This window comes from Callorhinus ursinus, unplaced genomic scaffold (genome assembly GCF_003265705.2).
Source record: "Callorhinus ursinus isolate GAN/ISIS: 27379988/994484 unplaced genomic scaffold, GSC_fseal_2.0 scaffold1, whole genome shotgun sequence".
Classification (NCBI taxonomy): domain Eukaryota; kingdom Metazoa; phylum Chordata; class Mammalia; order Carnivora; family Otariidae; genus Callorhinus; species Callorhinus ursinus.
Window position 1 is genome coordinate 46,927,924 of NW_027397063.1, and position 19,770 is coordinate 46,947,693.

General features: G+C 39.3%; 1 protein-coding gene across 1 annotated transcript in view; it reads right to left on the bottom strand.

Annotated features, from left to right (window-relative positions):
* Window positions 1–10,795: 10,795 nt before the first annotated feature.
* Window positions 10,796–19,770, bottom strand: part of DPPA2 (developmental pluripotency associated 2) — a 28,581-nt gene continuing 19,606 nt past the window's right edge. The window contains exons 2-7 of the mRNA XM_073893094.1: window positions 18,933–19,080; window positions 16,969–17,132; window positions 16,825–16,878; window positions 15,627–15,888; window positions 13,154–13,349; window positions 10,796–10,915 (exon numbers count right to left, since the gene is read on the bottom strand). Coding sequence (XP_073749195.1) covers window positions 10,810–10,915; window positions 13,154–13,349; window positions 15,627–15,888; window positions 16,825–16,878; window positions 16,969–17,132; window positions 18,933–19,080 — 930 coding nt within the window. The 3' untranslated portion in view covers window positions 10,796–10,809. The remainder of the gene's footprint in view (window positions 10,916–13,153; window positions 13,350–15,626; window positions 15,889–16,824; window positions 16,879–16,968; window positions 17,133–18,932; window positions 19,081–19,770) is intronic.

Consider the following 19,770-nt stretch of genomic DNA (forward strand, 5'->3'; position numbering starts at 1 on the left):
TTCCAAGTGGGTCAAAGACTTAAATATTTAAAATTAACCTCAAAAATAAGGAAATACATAAAATGAACCTCTAAACATAATCAGAATAAATCACAAATATTTGTATATTTCTGTTTGTGTACACATAAAATCTAGGAATGAGGAAATGTTTTCTAAGTATGATACAAAATCCAGAAATCACTAAGAAAAAGACTGATAAATTCAACTACATAAAAACAAAAAGGCATGTTGCCTTGATGGCTCAGTCAGTTAAGCATCTGCCTCCGGCTCAGGTCATGATCCCGGAATCCCAGGATCAAGTCCCAAGTTGGGCTCCCTATTCAGCGGGGAGTCTGCTCCTCCCTCTCCCTCCACTCCTACCCCCCCCAGTCGTGCTCTCTCTCTCTCTCTCTCTAATATATTAAAAAAAAAACAAAAAACAAAAAACCTGTTTGAAAAGATGGCCACATATAGTGACTTCCTTCCAAAGAGTAAAGCTTGGAAAGGAGGCAGGGGAAAAGTAATCTAACGGTGGAGAAAACTTAACAAACACTAGTTCAGTCAGGCAATCAAGGTCAACATCAACAGGGATATCATGTTGATAGTATAGTCTTATTTTTTTTTTAAGATTTTATTTTTAAGTAACCTATCCACCTAATGTGGGGTTCAAACTCACAAGCCCGAGATCAAGAGTCACATGCTCCACTGACTGAGCCAGCCGGGTGCTGGGAGAGTATGTACCCTTTTTTATTTTTTTTAAAGATTTATTTATTTATTTATTTATTTTTAGAGAGAGTGAGAGCATATGCACACAGGGGTAGGGGAGGGGGAGAGAAAGAGAGAATCTCCAGGAGATTCCAGGCTGACCATGGAGCCTGACTCAGGGCTCAATCTCATGACCCTGAGACCATGACCTGAGCAGAAATCAAGAGTCTGATGCTTAACCAACTGAGCCATCCAGGCATCCCTGGACAGTATGTACTCTTGATATGATATGATGACAATGCCAATTTACCTCTGTGGTCTTCTTCCCCAAAACTCATAACCCCAATCTATTCATGAAAAAAGTATCAGACCAATCTGAATAGAGGGACATTCTACAAAATACTTGACTAGTACTCTTCAAAACTGTCAAGGTTATCAAAAATAAGGAAAGTCTGAGAAACTACCATGGGCAAGAGAAGTCTGAGAATTGACAACTAAATGCAAGATGCTATTGTGAATGGGATCTAGGAAGAGAAAAAGGACGTTAGTAAAAACTAAGGATAAATCTGAATAAAGTATGGAATTTAGTTAATAATAATTTATCGATATTGGTTCATTAATTATAATAAATGTACCATACTAATGTAAAATGTTACTAGTAAGGGAAACTGGTCTGGGGTATATAGAAACACTGTTTATTTTCACAATTTTTCCATAAATCTGAAACTAATAAAAAATTTAGCTTTAGACAAAACAATCCTCTACAGATATGCCATTTTCAGTTATCAGACTGACAATGCTTAAAATTTGATTTTATACTCACTGGTGAAGGAGTAAAAAAACAAGCCTTCTTATATATTGTGGAATGAGAAGTATACACTGGGCTGATCTCCATGGAGGACTATTTGGCAATAAATTTTCAATTACTAATATCCATACTTTTACTTAGCAATTCCACTTCTAGAAATTTATCATAAAAATAGACTCACGGGGCACCTGGGTGGCTCACTTGTTAAGCATCTGCCTTTGGCTCAGGTCATGATCCCAGGGTCCTGGGATCGAGCCCCGCATCGGGCTCCCTGCTCAGCGGGAAGCCTGCATCTCCCTCTCCCACTCTCCCTGCTTGTGTTCCCTCTCTCGCTGTGTCTCTCTCTGTCAAAGAAATAAATAAAATCTTAAAAAAAAAAAGACTCATGATGGTACAAAATAACATATACATGAAATTATTTATTGTAGCATTTTTGTAAGAATGAAAGATTATAAATGATAAGTTTTCTGAATGCACATTTCATATTTTGGAGGGAGAAACAAAAAAACTTAAGAAGGAAGGACAGAGAGAGACGACATACCTTTACAGCAACTTACGAATTTTGAACTAAAATAATGTAATAATGTTCTATGCTTCTACCTATGAAAATCTCAGTATTTCAAATGCGTTTATAATTCATTAAGTACCTACTATGTGCCAGATTTAAGATAGGGTAATAAAAATACAGCCTCTGAGGAGCCTTGAGAAGTTTACTTTCTGAGGAAACATTGAATCATTAAATATCAATTATGGCTTTGGCATTAGGCCAACTTAATTTGAATTCTGGATTTTAAAAGTATTGGTTCTGTTTTTTAGGCAAATTATTAGTCATCCTAGGCCTCAGTTTTCTGAATGGCTCCTTTTCCTTCTTGGAGTCCAAATGTGACTTGTTAAAAAGTCTTTCCCTAACTACATATTGATAGAAGATCCCCTTTAGTACTGACTCTTCTTGGCTCCTGTTCTTTCTTCATAAAAGTTGGATCTCCAGGGGCGCCTGGGTGGCTCAGATGGTTGAGCGTCTGCCTTCGGCTCAGGTCATGATCCCAGGGTCCTGGGATTGAGCCCTGCGTCAGGCTCCCTGCTCAGCGGGGAGTCTGCTTCTCCCTCTCCCTCTACCATTCCCTCTGTGCTCTCTGGCTCTCTCTGTCAAATAAATAAAATCTTTAAAAAAAAAAAGTTGGATCTCCATTTGTACATTGTATAATATGTCTTCTCTACTATACTGACCTATCTAGGGGCAGGGGCCATGTCTATTTTTTTCACGAGGGTCCACCCAGCTCCTAACTCAACCTCTGGCACAGAGGTCACTAATAGTACACATAAGCCACCCTTATTCTCTTTACTCTGGTCTCCAGGATTAAGCTTGAGCAGACCCATTCGCTCTATCCCCTCCTTACTTGAGTCAGGCACCTCTCCCTTATCTGTCCCATCTGCAATCTTGTCTTTCATTTTTCTGTGCCCCCAACCACAATATCAGCATGAGTGTTTCTAAGGATCATTAAGATACAATGAATGAACAAATAAAAGTCTGATTGCAGCAACTTTATGTTAGTGGCTTTTCAGTCCTTAAAAAAGATGTCTTTAGATGGGGTTGTCTCACTCAGGCAACCATCTTCACTATGGAATCCTAATCACTATGATCCTGTGTTGTAAATCACAAAGATTCATTAAAATGATCTCCTCTTCTATTCCTTCATTGTTGGGAGCCTGCTTCTCCCTCTTCCACTCCCCTTGCTGTGTTCCCTCTCTGTCAAATAAATAAAATCTTAAAAAAAAAAAAGTAGCTTCTAGCTACATGCATTGATTTTGAGGTCAAGAGGTTTTGGTTCACAACAGTAAGGAAAAAAAGAAAAAAATAGAACTTTTTTAATGAAGAAAGAATGATAAACTGAAATAGTAAACAATAAATAACATATAGCCAGAGTTGGTGTTCTCTGGGTTGAGTTAGACTCCTTCCTAGTTATTTCAAAGACTGACAATATCGTGTTTTTGTTTTTTTGTTTTTAATTCTGTTCTGGTCTTCAGGCAAGAAATGTTTACACTAGAAGACAATTCATTTGTGACAGTTTTGGAAGATAGACCACCTAGCATTTTGCCCTAAGTCTATTTTGTCCTGAGAGTCCAAATATACTCTACTGGGAAGGCTGTGACATTTGATCTTTCTGTTTGGGCTCTCTCTAAAATAGACTGACTATTGGACAACTGTGCCATTAACCATCAATAGCCTGAGTTCAGAGGAGCTTCTTAAGTTTAATTCTACAAAATATATGGCAGGTCACAAACACTCATATTCTCAAGCTTGTAGAGTTCTAAACGCAAGCAATAAAAGTGTAAAGGGTAAGATTAAGTGCTTACTTGGGACCATAACATCTCCCTTCTCTGCCCTCCTTCCCTCCCCCACCCAGAGCTACAAGTATGAGAAATTGCAGACAGCTAAGTTTCAAAACACAGCTCTGAAATAGAAGCATTTGGAAAGAGTATAAACGCTAGAAGCCATTTGTTCTCTTGGCTGATTGGATATAAATGTTAATGAAAAAGAAGAGCAAAGCAGTCTGGAGACCCAGCTGAGTGGGAAGTAACTATGGCAAGTGCTACCTTTTCTCTGCCTTTGGGTGATCCTGGAGGTGGTAGGAATCCCACTGGCTTGCTGAGGAGGACCGAGTGCCTTTTATGGTAGCACAAATTTATTCTGGGCATTTACATGGCTATGTATCAGAAGAAAGAGAAGAATCCAGGAACTCCTTGCTCAGGACTCTTTCCATCTGACAAATGCTTACCAGTCCTGGTCTTCCAGACAGAAACCGAAGACAAAGTTATGAAAGGGAAATTAAGAGCTATGAAGGAAGAAAGTTAAAAATATGTAATAAGAGCCCTGGAGGAGGAGATAAGAATACAGGGAGGGAATGTTTTGAAGAAATAATGATTGAGAACTTCCCAGATTTAGAGAAGCAGTTCTTGTGAGGAAACTTCTAGCTTTAAAAATATTGATCAGAACAAAAGGATTGAATATAAATGAGCCAATAATTTAACTCAAGGAAAATTACAATTCTAGCTAGGAAAACAAATGAATAAATTTGAAGAACCACGGAGGAAGGAAAAAAAATACTAAAATAATAACAGAAATTAAGAAGTGGAAAACAAACCAGCAAGGTAGAAGAAAAACCCCACAAAAAACAGCAAGGCAGAGATTGATCAAAATCAGATCATCAACTGCAGTGAAATTGGACATGAGTTGTCCAGGTTCCCCTTCAGTGAAGGAGTGTTGTGGAGACAGCTTCCAACTGTCAGCCCCTGGGAGAGCCTCTCACTAGCAGAAGGTCATGGCTTTCCCTGAGCAGCCCACAACCAGTGACTAACTTGGCTAGGGTGTAGTGCATAAACAGTTGATCCACAGCAAGCCAACTCTGATATTCTCGCTCCAGAACTTTCCCCAGAAGTTGGCCAAGGCTTTGATTCTAGTTTGTATCACAGTCTGATTTCTCTCTCCCCGGTCCTGCTTTCTCCCTTTCCCTTCCATGGGTGTCGATCCTAAAAGTGCTCCCCAACATTCTGTGTCCTGCACTCTGTCTCAGTCTGCCTCCTGAAGAATCCTACCTAGACACTGTTCTTTGGAAAGATTAATAAGAAGAATAAATCTCTAACAAGACTGAATAAGAAAATGAGAGACATCAAATAAGTATAGAATCTGAAAGAGAAGTTAACTACTGACACAGTGAACAACAAAATATATGGTGATAACCTTGAAAACTTGGAAGAAACAAAGTTCTAGAAAAAATATATAAGATGAAACAAGTAGCATAAAAATATAGAAAACTTGAATAAACCAGTAATGATTAAAGAAATTGAAATGATAATCACATACTCTGTCCTCAATAAAAATCCTTACCTAGATGTTTTTGCATGTGAATACCAAACTTTCAAGTACTAAATAATTCCTTTATTACACAACTTGTTCCATAAAATAGAAAAGAGAGAACATTTCCAAACTGTTAATGAAGCCAGTATAATCTATAAAACCAGTTAAGTCAGTATGTGAAAAATCACTCATGTAAAGCAAAATATAAACTAATTGAATCCAAGAGTATCTTAACACATCATAATTAATTGCGGGGCACCTAGCTGGCCCAGTCAGAAGAACATGGGACTCTTGATCTTGAGTCCTGAAGTCCAGTCCCACATTGTGGGGCAGAGATTACAAAAAATAAATACAGAAAGAAAGTTAAAAATATATATATATATATTAACTGGTCATACCACAAAACTAAAAGTTAAATTTAAAAACAATTTTTAAAATTAAAAAATAATGTAAATGGTACTCAAAAAGAAGAGAGGGGGAGTTTTCTTTATAATAGAATGCCAGTTAAAAAGAAATGAATAAAGGTCGAAAAGATTTACAACCATCAAGGTAATCATTGATTCAGATATGAATGACCATTGTGATAGAATAGGCAGTTAGCTAGATACGAGCAAGGAAGGGGACCTTCCCACCATTAAAAGATAAAAATAAAGAAACTGCCGGGCGCCTGGGTGGCTCAGTTGGTTAAGCGACTGCCTTCGGCTCAGGTCATGATCCTGGAGTCCCGGGATCGAGACCCACATCGGGCTCCCTGCTCGGTGGGGAGTCTGCTTCTCCCTCTGACCCTCCCCCCCTCATGCTCTCTATCTCATTCTCTCTCTCAAATAAATAAAATCTTAAAAAAAAAAAAAAGAAACTGCCAACCATCCCCTAGTATACAAACAGCTAGAAAAAGCACTGGGGAGCATGCATGTGCCCTTCCCTATAACTGTTGCCCTACAGTAACCTACAGGTTTATTTAATACATTTACCTTGTGGTTTCAACACCCCGAGGGGGAAGCCAGTTCCAACATGGACTATATTGGGCCAAAAAACTCCCCCTCCCCCCAAAACCCGGTAGGAGGAGTCCCTTAGATGACTGGAAGCAACCTCAGTCAGAGACTGCTCTACTTATGATCCATAACCTATGCAAACATAAAAAGAAAAGGCACCCCCAACCTTGGTGCAGTTGCCACCTCTGAGCCAGCCCACTCTCCCGTCTTGAGAGTGCACTTTCCCTTTAACGGCTATTAAATTCTTAATTACTTGAGGGGTTGGCTCTAAATTCTTTCTTGGCTTAACTTAAGAACCCAGGTCAGCAGAGAGGCAGGGAAAGGGCCAGCGATGACAACTGGATGCTAAAATTCATTGGGTGAAGTTGCCAAGGGGCAAGATAGTCACATTGTGTCAAGGTATCACCCTACAAAACAGTTACATATTCCAAAGTGAAAACTGCTGGTAGACCTTAGAGAAATCTAGAGGTCATCACTTTAATAAGGTGATAACATTTTTAATACGAGATAATCTGAATTATGTACCTTCTCATGCAATGCAGTATGAAGTCCTCAATCTTATGCATAAAGTATTCCTGCCAAAATTTTTTTATCTGAATCTAATTAAACCTCTGGCTTTAATTTTGAGTTTATAGGAAATGCAGAGAATTAGTTAAGGAACACCATGAGGAAACAATCCAGAATGTGGTATATTGTACAAGAAAACTGACCCTTTCTCTTCAAAAAGTTAGTATCATTAAAAAGATCTTTCTTGATTAAAAGGAAATAGAAAGGTATTACAATCAAATAGAATGTCTGAAACTCTATTGAATCCTGGAGTTTTGAAAGAAAAGTACACAAAGTACTTTTGGGACAATTAAGCATATTTGAGTATGAACTAGATATTGTATGTTATGCAATGACTGTTTCTTAGATTTGATAATGATACTGTGATTATGTAAAAGAATGTTATTTTTAGAAGGTACAGGCTGAAGTACTGAGAGGCGAAGAATGTGTCTGCTTACTTTATCTGGCAGGGTAATCAGTCAAAAACAAATGGAAAAAGTTTCATCAAATGTGGCAAAAATATTAATAGTGAATTCTTTCTATTCTTTCAACTTTTCTTTGGAACAAAATTTTTCAAATCTATAAAATGTAATAATAAAATGCATCATTATAAGCTAGCAATATAAAAAGTAAAAGTATGTTCTTATATTTGAAATAGGTCAGTGTATTTTACCACACTAATGAACTAAGAAGGAAAAGTAGTTCCAGCAATGTTTTGTAGTCTTCAGGGTACACGTCCTGTACCTCAAGTTTATCCCTTAGTTTATACTATTTTTGATGCTATTGTAAATGGAATCATTTTGATATCCTTTTCAGATCATCACTGCTAGTATATAAGAATACAACTGATATTGGGGCACCTGGGTGGCTGAGTCGGTTAGGCATCTGGCTCGATTTCAGCTCAGGTCCTGATCTCAGGGTCCTGGGATTTAGCCCCACCTGGGGCTCTGAGCTCTGCGCAGAGTCTGCTTGGAATTCTCTCTTCCTCTCCCTCTGCTCCTGCTCTCTATATATAATAGAAATAAAATCTTAAAAAAAAAATACAACTGTATTTGGTGATGATTTTTATATTCTGAAAATTTGTTATTTGTTAATTTGCTTTAACAATTTTTTGAGGGGTGACTTTTCTATATATAATGTCATCTGTGTGTAGTTTTACTTCTGCCTTTCCAATGTAGATGACTTTTTTTCTCTTGTCTAATTTCTCTGGCTAGAAATTCCAGTACTATATTGAATCGAAGTGGTGAAAACAGGCATTTTCATCTTGTTCATAACTTTAGGAGAAAAGCTTTCAGCCTTTTACCATGGAGTATATTAGTTGTGGGCTTTTCCTATATGGCCCCTATTATGTTGAAAGTTCCCTTCTATTCCTTGCTTACTTAAAATGTTTTCATCATAAAGGGGTTTTGACTTTTGATAAATGCCCTTTTCATTGAGGTATTTTTCTTCTTCATTTTATTAATAGGCATATTACATTGATTTCCTTAAGTCGAACCACCCTTATATTGCAGAGATAAATCCCACTTGTTAGTAGTATATAATCCTTTTAATATGCTATTGAATTCAGCTTGTATTTTGTTGAGGGTATACTGGATTATATAGTGCTTTGAATTCTGGCGACTCTAACAGGTGTGTACAGTTCCTAGGAATGTAAATTGTTGCAGCTGGTATGGAAAATCACAGGAAGGTTCCACAAATAACTAAAAATAGAACTACCATATGATCCAGCAATTCCACTTCTGGGTACTTACCCAAAGAAAATGGAAACAGTAATTCAAAAAGGTATATGCACCCTTATGTTCATTGTACAACCGCCAAGACATGGAAGCAGCCCAAGTGTCCATTGACAGGTGAATGGATAAATATATTGTGTGTGTGTATATATACAATGGAATATTACTCAGGCATAAAAAATACCTTGCCATTTGCAAGATGTATGGACCTAGAAGGTATTATGCTAAGTGAAATAAGTCAGAGAAGGACAAATACCATATAATTTCACTTATATACAGAATCCAAAAAAAAGAAAAAAGAAAACAAAATAAACAGACTCAAAGAAAAAACTGTTGGTTGCCAGAGGGGAGGGGGTGGGAAGATAGGCAAAATAGAAGGATTTGGGGGGATTAAGAAATACAAACTTTCAGTTATAAAAAAAAATGTCATAAATAAGTTATAAAAAAAAACTTGGGAATAACAAGTACAGCATAGGGAATATAATCAGTAATATTAAAGTAACTTTGTATGGTGACAAATGGTAACTACACTTATCCTAGTGAGCATTTTGAAATGTATGTAAATGTCAAATCATTATGTTGTACACCTGAAACTAATACAGTATTTTGTCAATTATACTTCAATTTTTAAAAGGATTGCAATAGTAGCAATATAGCCTTAAGAGCTTATTGATCATTAAAAACTTATATAACATGAGCACCTGGGTGGCTCAGTTGGTTAAGCACTGCCTTCGGCTCGAGTCATGATCCTGGAGTCCTGGAATCAAGTCCCACATTCAGCTCCCTGCTTGGCGGGGAGTCTGCTTCTCCCTCTGACCCTCCCCTCTCTCATGCTCTCTCTCTCATTCTCTCTCAGGTAAATAAATAAAATCATCAAAAAAAAAAAAAAACAACACATAAAAAAGGGCAATGAAAACAAATACAGACCTTAGGCCATTTGTATCAACATCAATGATCTAAATACAAAAATTTAACAAGAGAATAAGACAAGACAGACTAGGAAAAATATCTTCAAGACTTACCCAGTAAAAGACTATCACTCAAAATATAAAAGAACCCAACAATAAGAAAGTGAACCAGATGAAAAAATGGGCAAAAAACCTGAATAGATACCTCACCTAAGATACACAGATGACAAATAATCATATGAAATGATACTGCATATTTCAGGTCATTGGGGAATTGCAAATTAAAATGAGATACTTCTACACACCCATTAGGATGGCCAAGATCCAAAGCACTGACACCACCAAATGCTGATAAGGATGTGGAGAACAAGAACCCTCAATCACTGCTGGTGGGAACGCAAAATGGTACCAGCCACTTTGGGAGCCAGTTTGGCAGTTTCTTATAAAACTAAACATACTTTAACCCCATGATGCAGCAATCATGCTCCTTGGTATTTACCTAACTAAGCTGAAAACGTATGCCTAAACAACCTGCACACAAATGTTTATAGCAGCTTTATTCATAACTGCTAAAAGTTGGATGTGAATGAATAAACAAACTGAATAACATGCAGGCAATGGGCTATTTAGCGCTAAGAAGTGGGATATTAAGCCATGAAAAGGCAGAATCTTAAATTCATATTGTTGTGAAATTAGTCAATTTGAAAAGGCTACCGTATGATTCCAAATGTATGACATTCTTGAAAAGGCAAAAGCTGCAGAGCGTTCAGGAGTTGGAGGGAAGAGAGTGTTGAATAGAAGGAACATGAAAATTTTAGAGCAGGGAAGCTATTTTGATGACACCTAATGGTGGATGTAGGTGGCCATTATATACTTGTCAAGGCCCACAGACTATACAAGTGAATCCTGTTGTAAACTATCGGCTTTGGGTGGTAATGATAAGTCAAAGTAGGTTCAACAACTGTACCACTCTGGTGAAGGCTGGTGACAGTAGGGGAAGGGGCTGGAGCAGTATTTCAGAACTCAGTAGTACTTTCTGCTCAATTTCTCTGAAAACCTAAAACTTAAAAAAATCTATTAATTAAAGCAGAACTAAATTATAATCTATAGAACCAAATACTTGAAGCAGGAGTAGTAGTCATTTCTTGGCAAATGTCCAGTACAAAACCCAGACATTCACATCTGTACTCAAGGTATCAAGCAACAATGAGGCTGGCTAGGACAGAGCGCAGCAATCAATCGCTGGGATGCAAGTCAATGGTAGCTGTGGGCTCTCCACCATTTATTCCTTATTAAGATACGGCCCATCCAAAGGGAATGTTGGTCTGTTCAAACGAGGTCGCTTTTCCTTCCCCAGTGCAATTAATCTTTTCATCATCTTCTTATTTCTATAAAGAAATTTAGAAAAGAATTTTGAAAAAGAATCTTAGAGTAAGATAGACCATTCCATACCCACCGCAATAAATAAGGAATCCACTTCTGGAGTTCCTTAGTAGTTTGCCCCATCCCTAAGAATGGTGGGTAAAAAGATTTTATGTGGTAAAGAAAGGAACAGGATTGTCCACTTAATATCAGGGCTCATATTCTATATACTACAATACTATATACTTTCTTTACTTATTTTTAACATTATTTATTTATAAGTAATCTCTACACCCCACTTGGGGCTCAAACTCATGGCCCCCGAGATCAAGAGTAGCACACTCTACTGACTGAGGCAGCCAGGCACCCCAGTTGCACTTCTTTTATATTTACACTTTCCCTTTTCTTGCTTCAGCTTCTTCCCACATCCCGTTCTCTCTTCATACTCGATCATGGTTTTCCCATTTATAATTAAAAAGAAACAAAAGTAAAGAATAAAGAAAGCAAAGAAGGGAGAAAAGAAGGATGGAAGCAAAAAGCTCTCTTAATATTATTGCCTCAACTACTATCTCATTCCCCACTAATATGTCCTGTTCTGGTTCTTCATATGTTCTACACCAACTTAAAACTACCCTAGTTTGTTTTTGGGTTTTTTTTTTTAATTTTTATTTATTTGACAGAGAGAGAGAGAGAGAACGAGAGCAGGAACACAAGCAGGGGGAGTGGGAGAGGGAGAAGCAGGCTTCCCACCGAGCAGGGAGCCGGATGCGGGGCTCGATCCCAGGACCCTGGGACCATGACCTGAGCCGAAGGCAGACACTTAACGACTGAGCCACCCAGGCGCCCCTACCCTATTTTGTTTCTACTGCCCCTTTCAACGTATCCTCAAAAAGGCCACCACTAATGGTGTCCTAACCTGACATTCCCAACAGCACTGCATTAGCCATAGTCTTACATGGCCACCTCACCGCCTACCATCTCCTTCTGAAACTCTCTGCCCACTGCTTTCTTTCTCCACTAATCTTTCAGCTTCTACCTGTACTTTTTCAGTCCCCATTACTCACCTGCCATTGATATGCTGATTCTCTTTTGGGTTCTTTCCTCTACCTAGGCCTATGCACAATTTATATGGTAAAGACTCCCAAAAGTGTTTCTGTCTAGCCTACACTTCTCCCAGAACTCTAGACTCCTGGCCGGCATGTCCCATGTATCACATTCCTGGCCACTGAACCAGACTGCTGCCTTTCCATCTAATAAGATAACAACTATTCCTTGTACTCCTACATCTCTTAAATTTGTTCCATTCCTCTTTAAATTCTTTGCCAAGCTCATAGATTATCTTTCCAGAATTATTATAGCAATCTCTTACCTTCCAATTGAGTTTCTGTTCCAAGATTTCAATCCACTTCCTTAAAAAAGCCTTAGTTTTCCTCCACTCTCATTTCATATCACCTCCACCCAATTCCACTGTCAAAAGCTGAATTTTGTACTCAAAACATTAGGAGTGTGGTCTATGTAAAATCTAAAGCAGGGCTTCTGTGTATGTTCAATGTGTATTCCCCTGGACGGTGAGTATATAGTTATCATATTCTCAAAGGAGTCCATGTCCCAAAAGTGACTAAGAAATTAAGACGATAATGAGACCTTTTATATAGAAATAAAACCTGGGGGGGGGGAACTTGCAGTGGTCTGCTCCTCCCTTTCCCACTTATTAGTCAGTATAAGCCTCAAACATACTGACCTGTTTGCAATTTCTAGATACGTCATATTTTTTCACGTCCATGTATTTGTATGGGCTGTTTCCACTGTTTAGACCAATTTAATTATTCCTTTCCAAATGGTAAACTCTTCCTCAGTACATGTAATCCCTTGGGGAAGTTTCCCTAAGCTACTGCAACATAGGAACTACCCCTACATTTTCATAGCATCTTTTACCCCTTTTCATTCCAGAGAGCTTCAAGGACCTCGTAAAGAATCTGACATGTGAACTCCAAGTCTTTTTTTTTTTTTCCCTTAAGACATGTCTCTAAAATGGAGGCAGTTAAGGTCCTAACTTGAATACTTTGTTAAGGTTTCTAAGAAGAAGCTACATCTATCTGAGTTCTAATCCACTACTGTTTTTTGTTTCCTATTTTTGCCTGAACTATATGGCAAATTAAGCAAACAGCTTATTGCCCTCCGTCTTCTTCTTCTAAATTATTCAGAAACCTCTCCAGACATCTCCTTTGCTGTATGCCATACTTAGAAAAATACTTAAGGGTTACCTCTTAGCACATTCAGGACATAACATATTGTCTTCTAGGCCTGGGGATGGGAACGTGCAGGCAGGTAACAGGAAGAGAGAGATCATCCTTTTGGGAGTGTCAGGCACCCAGGCCTGACCTGCATGAAACTGCAGGCGAACCCAGCCTTGTGTGTCTGCCAAGAGAGGTCTGCCATGGACCACACACCACCGGACACCTGAGGAGGGGAAGAGAAGCAAATATAAACAGCAAAAATCAAGTAATGGCGCCCTAATCCAACCTCTCAGCAAGTCACTCTTGGTTTTGCTCTTATATTCTATTGATGAATCAACTGAATGAAAAGTAAGAAAAATGTACACTGAAGATACCATAATCTGACTTCACAAATTACATAGCACAAGGGATAACAATTAACTTTTTGGAATGGTTGCTCTGTGTCCAAGATTTTGCTATGTGGTTTACATGTGTGAATACATTTATTCTTTTTTTTTTTAATATTTTATTTATTTGCGAGTGAGAGAGAGAGAGCGAGCACAAGCAGGGAGAGTGGCAGAGGCAGAGGGAGAAGCAGGCTTCCCGCTGAGCAGGGAGCCCGATGTGGGACTCGATCCCAGAACCCTGAGATGATGACCTGAGCCGAAGGCAGACGCTTCACTGACTGAGCCACCCAGGTGCCCCTGAATACACTTATTCTTAAGAGCATTATTAATATTTACCTTCTCTTTACTTTTATTTGCAGGTACAGTAACTGTAGCTTATCATGTTAAATATCATAATTTTCCCAGAACCAAGACATGGATCTAGATATTCTGATTCACAGCCCATATGCCCAACCATTACATTACACTGCCTCAACTACACAAAACAGGCAAAAGGATCTTTGTTTAGAAATCTAAGGAATAGGGCGTCTGGGTGGCTCAGTCGGTTAAGCCTCGGACTTCGGCTCAGGTCATGATCTCAGGGTCCTGGGATGGAGCCCCGCATCTGCTCAGTGGGGAGTCTGCTTCTCTCTCTCTCTGCACCACCCACCTTCCCAGGCTCTTGAGCTTGTGTGTGTGCAGCACACTCTCGCTTGCTCTCTCAAATAAATGAAATCTTTAAAAAAAAAATTAAAAGCCTAAGGAACAATCTAATTGGGAAGATGGGAAATTTGAGAAAAAACAAAGTCCTACAGATATCAAATGTATGAAATTGAGAGAAAGGAGCAGTCATAAGGGCTTAAATGTCTGTAAAATCTCTCCAGACTGTAAGCCGAGAGTATAAACTACGTGTGTTTCACAAAGTATATCCGGAGGCTAGGCACACTCCTGGATCACAGTAGGTGCTTAATAACTGCTGGATAGAGAGGAACTAAAAGGCTGAGTTAGCGTGTGTGTGATACTACTAGCTCATATGGCACATTAATGAAAATCGGAAAGAGGTGTCCTCTTCGGGAAAGCAGTCCTCCAGAGGCCGCTCCGGGGCTGCAGTGTGCTTGTGCAATTCAGCAAAAGGTGCCCACTCCTCCTCACCAAAGGGAGTGCAGCGTGGGAAGCAGACAGTAGGCCAATTTCAGCTCCCTTTCTTCCTTTTGGCTGGAATTCTTGTGAGTGAACATCAGCCTTGCATATAACAAAAACCCTGAACACTTCTGGTAATGGGGTGGAGAGAGGGAAAGAATTCAAGCCAAAAAGAAGGAAGAGGACTTTGTGCTGGCCTGAGATGGGTTCTGCTGGAGATGAAAACAGAAATATGACACACAGGAGTGGGAGTTGGCCAAAAGTGGGGCTAAGTTACTCTCAAGATCCCTTAAGAGGACAGGGGTCCCAAACGGGCCTACTTTTAATGTGCCAAGTGGAATCTTGCAAGGCTCAAAATTATTCTATGATGCAGAATAGTTGCAATCATCACTTTGTACATACATCAGGATACCAGGGCTTTAGCTAAGTAACTTGCCAATGCCAGGCACCTAGGCTCTCTCAAATAAATAAAATCTTTAAAAAAAAAATTTTAAAAGCCTAAGGAACAATCTAATTGGATTAGGAAGTAAGGATCTGAACCAAAGCTGTTCAGTTCTAACACCTGCGTGCTTGTTTACTGTGTTACAATGGCCTTTGAAGGGAGAGAAAGGGGAAGGCCTCAGACTGTGGCTGACCACATCATCAGATCATGCTTTCTTCCCACCTTGAACTTCTGCTTATGATGAGAAAGGGTCACCACTCAATCACCTAGCTTAGACATTGATCCATGCAAAACTTTACTACCTGTCAATGAAAAGATAATTCCTAAGTAAATCTAATATCCAATCGATGATATTTTAGCCCTTTCCCTTTTATTGCCTTTCAGTATGGGACTAATAAAATTTAACCTTCTTTCTCTGGACTAGTACTCAGTCTATTTTTTTTTTTAAGTAGGCTCCACACCCAATGGGGGGGCTTGAATTCATGATCCATGAGATCAAAAGTTTGCATGTTCTACGGACAGAGCCAGCTGCCCTTTTTAAGGATGATCTTACCAGAGGCTTGCAGCAGAAAGGTCTCAACAGAAGCAGGAATGGAACGTGAATTCACAGACTTGGATTGACTGGCTCTTGCAGCAATTCTTGACCATGCTGCCAACATGCCTTCCTGTGCTGAAGTTACCACCTCGACGGTATTAATCCCTTCCTCTCTCTCACTCTTCTTACAACTTTTCCAAAGCCTTGCTTTCTCGGCCAGCATCTTGCCTTTCCTTGAACATGACTGCAATTTAGCTTCTGGTGATGTTTCAGGAATATTCTGCAAATGGGATTCATGGTGAGTTTTTAGCAAAGTGCTACTGCCTCTAAAGACTTTTGTGTCCATTTTATCATTTTTTATACATTGACCCATGTGTGGTAAGTGTAGGAAATATTTAGGATTATTAGTTCCCTTAGAGCAACTAGGAGAAATTTTTGATTGTTAAAACTGGGGGCAGAGGAGTGGGGGAAGCAGAAGGCATTGCCACTGAAATGTAGTGGGTAGAGGCCAGGGATGTTTAGGCCTAAAATGCACCAGACAGCCCCACCCCCAACCAAAACAAATTATTTGGCCCAAAAAAGCATTAGTCTTTTTTTTTTTTCCAATTGAGGTGTATTTTGCATACAATATTATATTAGTTTCAGGTGTAAAACATAGTGAGTCAACATTTACATACATTACCAAGTGATCACCGTGTAAGTCTAGCTACCATCTGTCACCATACAAAGTTGTTATAATAAGACTGACTATATTCCCTATGCTGTACATTGCATCCCCATGTCTTATGTACTTTTTAACTGGAAGTTAGTAACTTTAAATTCCTATCCCTTATTTTGTCCAGCCCCCCCCATCTCTCCTGTCAGGCAACCCCCAGATCTTTCCCTGTTTCTATGAGTCTACTTCTGTTTTGTTCGTTTGGTTTTTTAGATTCCACATAAGTGAAATCGTATGCTATCTGTCTTTCTGTCTGACTTATTTGACTTAATACCCTCTAGGTCCACACATACTGTCATAAATGGCAAAGATTTCATTCTTTTTTATGGCTGAGTAATATTCCTTTGTATTATATCTACCACATCTTTTTTATCCAAAATGTCAATTGCCCTGCTTGATAAGTCTTGCCTTAGAGATACAACATCTATAGAGATGGTGGGATAGAAGGAAAAATACACAATCAGAACTCACCTTTACACTGTCACCACACTCCTTACTCACCTGGTTTATTCCAGGGTAAGCATGTTTCTGGAGCCTCAGATAAACCTCTATTTTCTAAGGACATTAAGACGGGAAATGAAAATTACAAATTGGCAAAGCTTTCCACACTTGCTCTGTGCTGCAGTTTCCCACCAGTATACTCACCCGGCCATCGGTACTCAAATTCAATTGTTGGCACCAGCTGCGCAAAGTGTCCCAACGTACTTTATTAAATGGAGGCAAACTGGTTGGCAAGGGAAGGATTGGTGTATTACAACAACTATGTTTTGGGCAAAACTTGAATTGTTCATTTATTTGAGGATGACAAACTGAGAAAAGAAGGAAATCAAAGTAGTAATAATTTAGTATTTTTAAGATGACAATTTAACAAAGTTCTTGCTGATTTCTCACAACCCAGTTTACACACACACACACACACACACACACACAAACACACACCCCAACTATTTTTCCTCTATTACAAGTAATAGATTCTGTAATTAAAGGACTTACCCAAGATCACATCTCCATTAAAGTGGCAGATCTGGAAATCAAACCTACATTTTGAAATCCTTTTTTTTTTTTTTAAAGATTTTATTTATTTGTCAGAGAAAGAGAGAGCACAAGCAGGGGGAGCGGCAGGCAGAGGGAGAAGCACGCTCCCCACTCAGCAAGGAGCCCAATCCTAGGACCTGGATAGAACATTATACTGGATTGCTATTCCAAAATGTCTAGATTTTGGACCAGAAACACTAGTTGTTTTTAGAGAACTCAAAGAAACCACCCAACCAGCAATGATCCTGCATTCCGTCAGCCTACCTCATTTTCCTCGGCAGCACCCCATCTCACCGCACTCTGCTTGGGTGTAACCTATCACTGTTTACTTTGCACTGAAGTCCTCGTTCATGGCCCAGAAAATAAAATCATTCTGAAAATACTTATTTGATGCCTTTATGTTAAACACTAAGAACAGATTCAAAGGGTCATGACATTAAGAGCTGCTAGATATTTGATCAGTAATTACTTACCAAGCAAAATACTAATCTGAGGAGATGTTGATGAAAGGGTACAAGTTTTCAGCTATACGATGAATAAGTTCTGGGGATCTAATGTACATTGTAGTGACTATTGTTAACAATATTATGCTGTATGTTTTAAAGTTGCTGGAGCAGGGGCACCTGGGTGGCTCAATTGGTTAAGCATCTGACCCTTTTGATTTCGGGCTCAGGTCATGATCTCAGGGTCGTGAGATTGAGCCCCACATCAGGCTCTGCACTGAGTACAAAGCCTTTTAAAGATTCTCTCAGGACGCCTGGGTGGCTCAGCCAGTTAAGTGTCTGCCTTCGGCTCAGGTCGTGATCCCAGTGTCCTGAGATCAAGTCCCATATCAGGCTCCTTGCTCAGCCAGGTCCCTGCTTCTCTACCTGCCGCTTCCCCTGCTTGTGCACTTGTCCTTTCTCTCTCTCTGATAAATAAATAAAACTTGAAAAAAAACAAAAAGATTCTCTCTCCCTCTCCCCTCTGCCCCTCCCCACCCTCCACATGTGCTTGCTCATGCATGCGAACACACGCTCTCTCTCTCAAAAAAAAATAAAAAATAAAGTTGCTGAGAGCAAATCTTTAAATGTTCTCACCATGGGATGGAGTGGGAGTAGGGAACTGTGTGAGGTGATGGATATGCTACTTAACCTTATTTTGGTAATCATTTTGCAATATAAATGTGCTTTTATCAATCATCACATTGTACACCTTAAGATTACAAGGTTAAATGCTGATTATATTTCAAAGCTGGAAAAAAATCACTTGTCTTTACAAGAGATATGTAAAGTATGTATTAACCAAAACGAAGACAAGATTGAGTTTCATGGGTTGGGAATTTGAATTCCTATCTAGCTGACTGTAAGAACCATGCCCTGTCCAAGGCACACCACATGCCTATTTTTTGTATTTTAAAAGCAAGGCATGGTGCCTAGCAATTGAGAAGTGTGGGAGTTTGAGAACTCTCTCACCACAGGTAATCAAGGTAAGGTTTAAGATAGGTGTTGTACAGTCGAAGGATAAGAAACAAATCTTTTTCCTGGGCTTTCCAGGGCTGGGGGAGTAGCAAACTGAGCAATCCATCCTCACACCTTTATCACTTGACCCAGGCATCTTCAGGCTGATTTCTGAAGTTGAAGAAACACTTGGTTCCATTTGATGTTCTTCATTAGGTTCCTCATTAACTGGAACCAATGTGAGAATCACACTCTCTTCCTCTAATGCCTCCTCTGAGAAATTCTGGAAAGGGAAAGGTCAATCGAGGATTCTCATCTGATACCATAAAACTAACTGCTTACTTTCAAAGCACAATTAATAAGAAACTCAAACCAGTAGGTGGCTGGAGAGAAGACTCACGGTGATTCCTTGAATTTGATGTTGATTAGCAGACCATTTATTAGATAAAAGAAACAGGGTTGCTTGGCTACGAGGTGTGTGACTCTTGATCTCGGGATTGTGAGTTCGAGCACCATGTTGGGTGTAGAGATCATTTTAATAATTTAACATTTAAAAATAATGGTAAGAGGGGTGCCTGGGTGGCTCAGTCAGTTATGCATCTGCCTTCAGGCAGGTCATGATGCTGGGGTCCTGGGACTGAGCCCCCGTCAGGCTCCCTGCTCATCGGAGAGCCTGCTTCTCCTTCTCCCTCTGCCTACCATTCCCCCTGCTTGTGTTCTCTCTCTCTCAAACAAATAGATAAAACCTTGTAAAAAATAAAAATAAAAAATGGTAAGAGAAACAATGAGGAAATGGACAAAAGTAGATTTACAGGTGGATGTAAATGAAAGGATAGGTCTCGAGTTTGGGAAAACCACCTCTTTCAAGGCCTTCCTCTCCCTCAGCTAAAACAAATACTTGCATTTTATCTGCTAAATCTGTACAGAACGCGTTCCTGCCTTCCCACCTTCTATCATGATTCCTGATGATTCC